Source organism: Danio aesculapii, chromosome 3 (assembly GCF_903798145.1).
Source record: "Danio aesculapii chromosome 3, fDanAes4.1, whole genome shotgun sequence".
Taxonomy (NCBI): Eukaryota; Metazoa; Chordata; class Actinopteri; order Cypriniformes; family Danionidae; genus Danio; species Danio aesculapii.
Window position 1 is genome coordinate 4,149,117 of NC_079437.1, and position 12,480 is coordinate 4,161,596.

The 12,480-nt window shown below is 38.7% G+C and overlaps 1 protein-coding gene across 1 annotated transcript in view; it reads left to right on the top strand.

The window, feature by feature from the left end:
• sumo2b (small ubiquitin like modifier 2b) overlaps positions 1 to 10,780 on the top strand; it is a 22,400-nt gene extending 11,620 nt beyond the window's left edge. The window contains exons 3-4 of the mRNA XM_056452934.1: positions 3,198 to 3,269; positions 10,195 to 10,780. Coding sequence (XP_056308909.1) covers positions 3,198 to 3,269; positions 10,195 to 10,254 — 132 coding nt within the window. The 3' untranslated portion in view covers positions 10,255 to 10,780. The remainder of the gene's footprint in view (positions 1 to 3,197; positions 3,270 to 10,194) is intronic.
• The last annotated feature ends 1,700 nt before the right edge of the window (positions 10,781 to 12,480 follow it).

The window sequence follows — 12,480 nt, forward strand, 5'->3', positions numbered from 1 at the left end:
CTATAAAAACACAAAAATCAATCGACAAGAAATAATACGAACAAAAGTAAACAAATCCAAAAAACTCTGGTGTACTTTAACATTTGTTTGTTTGTTTGAATGTTTTTTATTACTGGGTGCGGCTGGAATGGCATCCGTTGTGTAAAACATATGCCAGAGTAGTTGGCGGTTCATTCCGTTGTGGAGACCCCTGATAGATCAAGGAAAAGTTAATTAATTAATTAATATCTGGATTATTCTGAATTCTTTATTTTTTTGCCAATAAAGCTGATATGGCATTTAAAGTAAAATTATATGATACTAACATTGCGATTTGGATACTGTGACGACCCCTGATAAATCAATGAAAAGTGAATGAATAATAAATGAATGAATGAATATCTGGATTATTCTAAATTTTCTTTTTGCCAATAAAGCTAATGTGGCATTAAAAGTAAAACGATACAATATTATACAATGGTAACATTGCGACGTGGATGCTGTGGCGACCCCTGATAAATCAAGGAAAAGTGAATGAATCAATTAATGAATGAATGAATATCTGGATTAATCTGTATTGTTAATTTTTTTTTGCCAATAAAGCTGACATGGCATTAAAAGTATAATGGTACGATACAATACAATGTGATTCGATACGATGCCAACATTGCAATTTGGATGCTGTGGCGACCGGTAAAGTCTAGATGGGATATGCAGCCGGCCGGAAGTGCGATATGCATATTAATATAGCAGCGTTTTTTAATGACACTATATAACAATAATTAATATTTTTACAGTAGTAACGGTTGGGTTTAGGGTTGGAGTGGGGGTAGATGTTAATAAAATTCAATAAATGGGTAATTTAATAGATAACATAAATAATACTCGGTACAACTACTGTTTTTACATTACTGTGACGGATGGGTTTAGGGTTGGGGTGGGGGTGGACGTTAATAAAATACAATAAATGGGAAATTTAATAAATAATTCTTGGTAACTTCCGGCCACAACCACATCTGATCCAGCAACAACAGTGGTGACCCCTGATAAATCAAGGAAAAGTGAATGAATGAATATCTGGATTATTCCGAATTGTATTTTCTTTTGTCCGATAAAGCTGACATGGCATTAAAGATAAAACAATACGATACGATACTACCATTGCGAGCGTGATGCTGTGGTGACCCATGAAAGATTAAGGAAAAGTAAATGAATGAATGAATGAATGAATAAATGAATATCTGGACTATTCTAAAGTGTTTTTTTTTTTTCCGATAAAGCTGACATGGCATTAAAGATAAAACGATACGATACGATACTACCATTGCGAGCGTGATGCTGTGGTGACCCATGAAAGATTAAGGAAAAGTAAATGAATGAATGAATGAATGAATGAATGAATAAATATCTGGACTATTCTAAAGTGTTATTTTTTTGGCCAATAAAGCTGACATGGCATTAAAAGTAAAACGATACGATACGATACTAACATTGCAAGAGTGATGCTGTGGCGACCCCTGATAAATCAAGGAAAAGTGAATGAATGAATGAATATCTGGACTGTTCTAAAATGTTATTTTTTGGCCAATAAAGCTGACATGGCATTAAAAGTAAAACGATACGATACTAACATTGCAAGGGTGATGCTGTGGCGACCCCTGATAAATCAAGGAAAAGTGAATGAATGAATGAATATCTGGACTGTTCTAAGTGTTACTTTTTTGGCCAAAAAAGCTGACATGGCATTAAAGATAAAACAATACGATACGATACTACCATTGCGAGCGTGATGCTGTGGCGACCCATAAAAGATTAAGGAAGAGTGAATGAATGAATGAATGAATGAATGAATGAATGAATGAATATCTGGACTTTTCCAAAGTGTTATTTTTTTGGCAAATAAAGCTGACATGGCATTAAAAATAAAACGATACGATACGATACTAACATTGCGAGGGTGATGCTGTGGCGACCCCTGATAAATCAAGGAAAAATGAATGAATGAATGAATGAATGAATATCTGTACTGTTCTAAAGTGTTATTTTTTTGGCCAATAAAGCTGACATGGCATTAAAAGTAAAACGATACGATACTAACATTGCGAGCATGATGCTGTGGCGACCCATGAAAGATTAAGGAAAAGTGAATGAATGAATGAATATTATTCTGAATTGTTCATTTTTTGTCAATAACGCTGACATGGCATTAAAAATAAAACGATATAATACAATATGATACGATGCTATCATTGCGATGTGGATGCTGTGGCGACTCCTGATAAATCAAGGAATAGTGAATGAATAAATAAATAAATGAATGAATGAGTGAATATATATCTGGATTATTCTGATTATTATTATTATTATTATTTGCCATTAAAGCTGACGTTGCATTAAAAGTAAACCGATACGATGCTAACATTTATTATAAATAAATGAATGAGTGAATATATATCTGGATTATTCTGATTATTATTATTATTTTTTGCCATTAAAGCTGACATTGCATTAAAAGTGTGGATGCTGGAGTGGTATATATTGACCTCAGATGTTCACATGTGCAGTCTATTATTGACCCTCCTGTACACACACACACACAAACAGGCTTTATTACTGCTGTAAACACCAGAGGTTAAGATGCTGCACGAGGAGACGCGTGATCTTCAGGTCACTAACATGTTTTCCTGGCAGCGGCGCGGCTTTAATCTGATTGTGGCACCGTGAGTTTCTCCAGCAGCAGAAGTAGGACAGCGGGGAAGAAAGAGTCCCTGTCCTGAGCTGATCATGATCATTCAGACCGCAGGAAATCCGCAGACGCAGGAAAATAAGCATGAAGTCGTGATAAGCAGGCTTTATCTCACGTTTAAGGAAGAGGCGTCTGCGAAGATGATTGATGAGGAGGATGTCCTGTATATTAATGATGCTTTTGTTTTCTAGACTTGCTTGTTGATTAATTCATAATTCAGTTTTCAAGGTTATGGACACTTTTCACAAGACTTTTAATGGTCATCAGCAACCTTAAATGTTTTAAATATTTGAATTTTATAAACATTTATATGTATATATGCATGTATTATATTATCTTTGCTTCAAATCACAAAAAACTAATAACCACTTATGCAAGGTGTTTGTAATGCAGAGCGTATGGAGGCGGTTTACACAGTAAATCTGACATCGCTGGACTGATGTGTTTTTATATGTCTTTGTGTGTCTTCCAGGGACTGACAATGAGGCAAATTCGATTCCGGTTTGACGGACAGCCTATTAACGAGACAGACACGCCCGCACAGGTATGACATCATCACTCACAGCCTGTTAAAGTCTGCGTGAATCAGAAGTTGCAGAGACTTTTATTTTAGTTTGTAGATGTGCTTTCAACTGAAATGGTATATTAGGTAGGGGGCGGGGCTTTTTTTGTGCATCGTTCCCTCAGAGCAAACTAAGACACACCCACACAGATATGACCTCATCACTTATTTAGCTTATTAGAGAGACAGGGGTATGATATCGTCACTCACTTAGCCTATTAACAAAACAGACACGCCCACACAGGTATGACATCATCACTCACTCAGCCAATTAATGAAACAGATACGGCCACACAGCTACGACATCAACGAAACAGACACGCCCACACGGGTATGACATCATCACTCACAGCCGATTAACGAAACAGATACGGCCACACAGCTACGACATCAACGAAACAGACACGCCCACACAGGTATGACATCATCACTCACTCAGCCTATTAATGAAACAGATACGGCCACACAGCTACGACATCAACGAAACAGACACGCCCACACAGGTATGACATCATCACTCACTCAGCCAATTAATGAAACAGATACGGCCACACAGCTACGACATCAACGAAACAGACACGCCCACACAGGTATGACATCATCACTCACTCAGCCTATTAATGAAACAGATACGGCCACACAACTATGACATCAACGAAACAGACACGCCCACACAGGTATGACATCATCACTCACTCAGCCTATTAATGAAACAGATACGGCCACACAGCTACGACATCAACGAAACAGACACGCCCACACAGGTATGACATCATCACTCACTCAGCCAATTAATGAAACAGATACGGCCACACAGCTACGACATCAACGAAACAGACACGCCCACACAGGTATGACATCATCACTCACTCAGCCTATTAATGAAACAGATACGGCCACACAACTATGACATCAACGAAACAGACACGCCCACACGGGTATGACATCACCACTCACAGCTGATTAACAAAACGGACACACACACACAGGTACGACAACATCACTCACAGTCTACTAGCGAAACAGACACGCCCACACAGGTATGACATCATCACTCATTCACAGCCTATTAATGAAACAGACACGGCCACACAGGTATGACATCATCACTCACTCAGACTGTTAACAAAACAGACACGCCCACACTGGTATGACATCATCACTCACAGCCGATTAACGAAACAGGCACACCCACACACAGGTATGACAACATCACTCACAGTCTATTAACGAAACAGACACACCCACACAGGTATGACAACATCACTCACAGTCTATTAACGAAACAGACTCGCCCACACAGGTATGACATCATCACTCACAGCCGATTAATAAAAAAGACACACCCACACAGGTATGACAACATCAATCACAGTCTATTAACAAAACAGACACGCCCACACAGGTATGACATCATCACTCACTCACAGCCTATTAATGAAACAGACACGCCCACAAAGCTATGACATCAATGAAACAGACACGCCCACACGGGTATGACATCATCACTCACAGCCGATTAACGAAACAGACACACCCACACATGTATGACAACATCACTCACAGTCTATTAACGAAACAGACACGCCCACACAGGTATGACATCATCACTCACTCACAGCCTATTAATGAAACAGACACGGCCACAAAGCTATGACATCAACGAAACAGACACGCCCACACGGGTATGACATCATCACTCACAGCCGATTAATGAAACAGACACACCATACAGATATGACAATATCACTCACAGTCTATTAACGAAACAGACACGCCCACACAGGTATGACATCTTCACTCACTCACAGCCTATTAATGAAACAGACACGGCCACACAGCTATGACATCAACGAAACAGACACGCCCACACGGGTATGACATCATCACTCACAGCTGATTAACTAAACAGACACACCATACAGATATGACAATATCACTCACAGTCTATTAGCGAAACAGACACGCCCACACAGGTATGACATCATCACTCACTCACAGCCTATTAATGAAACAGACACGGCCACACAGCTATGACATCAACGAAACAGACACGCCCACACGGGTATGACATCATCACTCACAGCTGATTAACTAAACAGACACACCATACAGATATGACAATATCACTCACAGTCTATTAGCGAAACAGACACGCCCACACAGGTATGACATCATCACTCACTCACAGCCTATTAATGAAACAGACACGGCCACAAAGCTATGACATCAACGAAACAGACACGCCCACAGGGGTATGACATCATCACTCACAGCCGATTAACGAAACAGACACACCCACACATGTATGACAACATCACTCACAGTCTATTAACGAAACAGACACACTGACACAGGTATGACATCATCACTCACAGTCTATTAACGAAACAGACACACCCACACAGGTATGACATCATCACTCACAGTCTATTAACGAAACAGACACGCCCCTCACAGGTATGACAACATCACTCACAGTCTATTAACGAAATAGACACGCCCACACAGGTATGACATCATCACTCACAGCCTAATAATGAAACAGACACGGCCACACAGCTATGACATCAACGAAACAGACACGCCCACACGGGTATGACATCATCACTCACAGCCGATTAATGAAACAGACACACCCACACATGTATGACAACATCACTCACAGTCTATTAACGAAACAGACACACCCACACATGTATGACAACATCTCTCACTCAGACTGTTAATGAAACAGACACGCCCACACAAGTGTGACATCATCACGCACTCTCAGCCTATTAATGAAAGACACGCCCACACAGGTATGACATCATCACTCATTCACTCCCTATTAACGAAACAGACACGCCCACACAGGTATGACATCATCACTCACTCAGACTGTTAATGAAACAGACACGCCCACACAGGTATGACATCATCACGCACTCACAGCCTTTTAATGAAAGACACGCCCACACAGATATGACATCATCTCTCACTCACAGACTAAAAACGAAACGGACACGCCCACACAGGTATGACATCATCACTCACTTAGACTGTTAATGAAACAGACACGCCCACACAAGTGTGACATCATCACGCACTCTCAGCCTATTAATGAAAGACACGCCCACACAGGTATGACATCATCACTCATTCACTCCCTATTAACGAAACAGACACGCCCACACATGTATGACATCATCACTCACTCAGACTGTTAATGAAACAGACACGCCCACACAGGTATGACATCATCACGCACTCACAGCCTTTTAATGAAAGACACGCCCACACAGATATGACATCATCTCTCACTCACAGACTAAAAACGAAACAGACACCCCTCATGGGTATGACATCATCACAGCCTATTAACGAATAAGACACCCTCACACAGGTATGACATCATCACTTAGCCTATTAATGAAACAGACACGCCCACACAGGTATGACATCATCACTCAGCCTATTAACGAAACAGACACCCCCACACAGGTATGACATCATCACTCAGCCTCAGTCTTTGTCCACTTTTGCTGTAGTGGTACCAGTGCTATGCAGGTGTGGTGTTTGCTCATGTGTTTTTCTGACCGCGCTGCATCTCAAATGAAGTAAAGTAAAGGGTGAGGCTGGCTAAACCTGTTAGTGAATAACAGATCATATTGCTAAGCCTAATGGCAGCATTAAACACATTCAGACATTTAAATCTAATTGCACTGTGCTATTATATATTCCTGAAAATGAGGCAGATTCCTTTCTGACGCTGTTGCACAAATTGCTGTACTGACAAATCCTTTGTAGTGTTTAATTGCATATTCATTTCATTTTCACTTCAATTAGTTTCAAAGCAGCTATAGAAAATACCTTATAGCAGTTTTAATACCTAATATTTGTGTATATACACAATAATGCAACACACACACGACATTAAAACAGTGGTATTGTGTTGTCTAAAATTAAACTGAGATGGCACGACACCTTTTTTTTTTTAAGTATTTTTATTGAACATATTAGATATGAAACATACAGTACAAATAGCTTTTCACTTTTTCTTTTTTTTTTTACACAACAAACAAACAAAACCCATCGCACATATATACATTTAGGTTCTATAAAAATATATAAATAATATTAAGATAAAACACAAATAAATAATAATATTAAGTAAAACATATTTTACTCATATATAAGGGAAGAAAAGAAAAAAATATATAAATTAAAAAAATTAAAAATAAATAAAAAACAAGGAAACTCTTCTAAAATGTCTGAGGGGTCCATCTTCAGCACATGGCACCTTTTTGTTCATTCATGCTACAAAAAAAGTTCACAATGATAACAATTTTATTAAGATTTAAAAAATATTCATCATTACATTAAAATAAAAACAAAAAAAATCACATTTTACTCTATGCATAAATATTAAAAACCATTTACTATATACTATATATTTATATTTATACTATATAATATACTATACAATTAAAAAAATACTATACTATAAAAATGTTCTGAAACTATTATTTATGAAAAAAATCTGTATGAAATTATTATAATAAAATAAAGTATATTCAGAATTCAGTGAATATTGTTACCGAATAATTAATAAATCACCCTATCACATCTTTTCTTAGTAGAAAAATCCTAATGCATGACAAAATTCTCTTGTTTTCCAGCCACAGCAGAAGCTTAATTGGAAGCTTAATGAAATTCATGTTGACTTAAGGGCTAATTCCATTTCATTTATTGCTATATCAATATTTAGACCAGGGGTGTCCAAACTCTGTCCTGGAAGGCCGGTGTCCTGCATATTTTAGTTCTAACCCCAATTAAACACATCTGAACCAGCTAATCAAACTCTTTTCTTGGTGTACAAGAAACCTCCAAGGCAGGACCGAGTTTGTACACCCCTGATTAAGACTAATAAAAGCATTTTGTCCATACTTAATATATAGATATACATTATGTGTATATATATATATATATATATATATATATATATATATATATATATATATATATATATATATATATATATATATATGACGAAATTATTGGCTAATGTTTTGTTTACTACGATTGGCACAAGCATATGAACTAATTTGCATAATCCCCGCCCCTTGCAACATACGAATACTCTCAAAATGGTATTTCATTTGTGGCAATAAAAACAGACCTGGCCAGCTGACCAATCGGAGCAGAGCTGGCTTGTAAAAAAGGGGAGGAGCGGACACACCTTAAAGCACAGGTTTCAAAGCCAGTTGCTGGAGGGCTAAAGCCCTTCACAGTTTAGTTCCAACCCTGCTTCAGCACATTTACCTGTAGGTTTCATACATGCCTGAAGGACTCAAATAGTTTGATCAGGTTTGTTTAATTAGAGTTGGAACTAAACTGCAGAGCTGCGGCAGTCCAGGAACTGGCTTTGATACCAGTGCTTTAAATGGATAGTTGAAAGTTTTCTGTTAATGTACTCACCCACAGGTCATCCAAGAATGTAGGAGACTTTTTTTATTAGTAGAACATTGAGCTGAATCTGTCGCCATTGGTTATTTATATAATGGCAGTGAATGGTGACAATTTTTAAAAAATAAACACATACAAACAAGTTCAAATCAATAGCAAAGAGCTAATGATCAAGAGGCGACACTCAATAGAACGTTCCATTGCAACAGCAGTCCCCAGCAACAGTCCTGGACTCCACCATTTTGGAGTGAAAGTGATCGGCTGTCCATTGGATCTTATTGCTGTCGCGATAGCAACCAGCTGTATGTTTTTTTTGTTTTTTTTAAAAAAAGCGAATTAAAGCTGAGATACAACCGGAAAGAAGACAATACAACAATTACTATCATAATCATCAGCACTTTTAATTGTTTACTTTACAGACCTATGATATGCTGTTGCTCTATTGGAATTTTTATTCCAAAATGGCCGCCGCACCATCTAGTGGCTGTTTCCCAAATCGCACTTGAGTGTCGCCTCTTGGTGATTCCATGCTCTTTGTCAATAGCCTGAGCACTGTAGATCGTTAATGGATAAACTACTTTCTCAGCAGCAGATGAGGAAAAACTGTCTAATGTGGTAAACTCCTCCAAATCAACAACGTCTATGTTAGATCCTATACTGACCAAATTATTAAAACAATTTTTTTTCGGAAGTTGCTGAACTTCTTCTTAACATTTTGAGTTCATCCCTACTTTTAGGAGATGTGCCCAATTTTAAGCAGCAGATGAGGAAGAACTGTCTAAACTGGTGAATTCCTCCAAATCAACAACGTCTATGTTAGATCCTATACTGACCAAATTACTAAAGCAATACTTTTCAGAAGTTGTTGAACCTGATCTTAACATTTTGAGTTCATCCCTACTTTTAGGATACGTGCCTAGTTTTCCTCGCTTTCGTTTTTAAATAAAAATCTGTCCACGTGAAAACGCAATATCTCACCGTAACGCATGTTAGGAATCAGAATCAGAAAGAGCTTCATTGCCAGGTATGTTCACACATGCGAGGAGTTTGTTCTCATGACAGAAGCTTCTACAGTGCAACAGGATGACAAAGACAGGACAAATAAACAACAGATGATAAATTAATTTCAATGTAGAAGTAAGTAGGGAATGCAAATATGCAAATTGACAAGTGTATGTACAGGTATATTACTATATACAACGTTATATGTGCAGCTGTTATGTGCAAATTGGCATGTAAAGTGTGTTGTTCATCAAATAAGTGTATTGTGTATGAAAAGTGTTGATGTTTGTTTTACAATTACTCTCATAGTACACTCCGAACCAACAGGGGGCGATAAAAGCCTTTTATGCTAGGTTCACATCTAAGGGCGTAGATTTGCAGGAGAGCTAATAATTCATGAGGGCTAATAATTCTGACTATGCTGTAACATACACTGTTGTTGTTTTTCCCGCAGTTGGAGATGGAGGATGAAGACACAATTGACGTTTTCCAGCAACAGACAGGAGGACACTGAATCTGAATAACTCTCCACCGACATCTCTCTCTCTCTCTCTCTCTCTCTCTCTGCTCATCTGTACCTGCTGTTGTAAAGTGTTTCCACCATTTCATCTTCACCATGTTCCTCTTTGGTTTTGTACATAAAGGGTTCCTGCTCCAGGACTATCACAGCCAGATCATGTGAGATAACCAGCCGTGTGTGTTTTTGAGTTCAGGGTTTGTTCTGCTTCAGATACGAGCACACACACACACACGCACACACACACTGGCCTTTTTTTTTTTGCCAAGTTAAAATTGTGGATAAATAGATTCATAAATGCACACATGCTCTGCTCTGTTATATCTTAAGCAGACACAAAAGCTGCGGTTTTCCATTCAGACTAATTGGTTTTACTTTCGTTTTACCGTAGTGGTCATGTATAGTGAGGCACTTGTGTTAAACATGTTTCTACCCGGGTGTTTTTTTTGAGGGAAGTCCCAGCCATCCGTCTGTATCGTCCAATAATCTCTTGTTAAAATAAAATATTCTCTTTTTATCAAAACTGAAGATGTGTTTTAGCCACAAGCGTCTTTGAGTTGTTTTTGTAGCCACCTTCCTTTTAATTAGCATAATTTTAGCAGTGGCAGCACGGTGGCGTAGTGGGTAGCACAATCACCTTACAGCAGGAAGGTCGCTGGTTTGAGCCCTAGCTGTGTCAGTTGGCATTTCTGTGTGGAGTTTGCATGTTCTCCCCATGTTCGCGTGGGATTCCTCCCCCACAGATCCTAAGACATGCGGTGTAGGTGAACTGGGCAAGCTATAGTGTCCCTAATTGTATGTGTGTGAATGAGCGTGTATAAATGTTTCCCAGTGATGGGTTGCAGCTGAACGGGCATCCGCTGTGTAAAACATATGCTGGATAAGTTGGCGGTTCATTCCACTGTGGCGACCTCAGATTAATAAAGAGACTAAGCCGACAAGAAAATGAATGAATCATTTGAGCAGTTATTCAAAATTACATGTATAATGCAAGTGCATTTATCATATGTAAAATATGCGCATATCATTTAAACCACGCACCAGCTGATTGGTGGAGGGGAGACAGAGTGATGAAGCAAATTATGATATGAGGATGGTTAGCAGATCAGAATGTCAGGACTTCGGTTTCTCATCTGGCACGTATTGAGCAGTATGGTGTCCACTTTACTATACTGGGGCGTTAGGACTCACACAGACTGCAGGTTGAGCGCCCCCTGCTGGCCTCACTAACACCGGCAGCAACTAAGCTTTCCCATGTGGTCTCCCAGCCAGGTACTGACCAGGCTCAGCCCTGCTTGGCTTCAGGGGGGCGACCATGTTAGAGTTGCAGAGAGCTACAGTAGCTCCTGGCTGAGTATATCTATATAAACATACTTAAATGCTATGATAATCATAATAAATAAAAGATGTGTTGTTGTTTTTAAAGATAGAAACGTGCACAAAGTTGTATTTTACAATATTACAAAACGTCTTACAATTGACTCTTATTTTAATTGACTGTTTTAATGGACAGTTTTATTAAAGGCAGATTTTAATAAACATTTATTTAAATATAAAACCGAAAAGACTATTAATAATCACTATATAATTCATCTTTAGTAAAAAAAAAAGTTTTATTTGCCATGAGTTTGTCTTGAAAATAAATTTGAGCAATTGTTCAAAATTATGTCACACTTATAACACAATTATATGTAAAATATGTGCATATATTCATTTTGTTTTCGGCTTAGTCCCTTTATTAACCTGGGGTCGCCACAGCGGAATGAACCGCCAACTTATCCGGCACATGTTTTATGTAGCGGATGTCCTTCCAGCCGCAACCCATCACTGGGAAACATCCATACACACTCATGCACACACATACACTATGGACAATTTAGCCTACCCAATCCACCTATAGCAGGCATGGGCAAACTTGATCCTGGAGGGCCGGTGTCCCTGCAGAGTTTTGCTCCAACACTAATCAAACACGCCTAAACACCCTAATTAGTGTCTTCAAGATCACTAGAAAGCTACAAGCAGGTGTGTTTGATTAGGGTTGGAGCAAAACTATGCAGGGACACCGGCCCTCCAGGATCGAGTTTGCCCATCCCTGACCTATAGCGAATGTCTCTGGACTTGCTCGGTAAACCGGAACACCCGGAGGAAACCCACACAAGCACAGAATGTGCATATATTTACACTTTATTTGATTTTTTTGTTGATTTTTTTCAGTACACATAT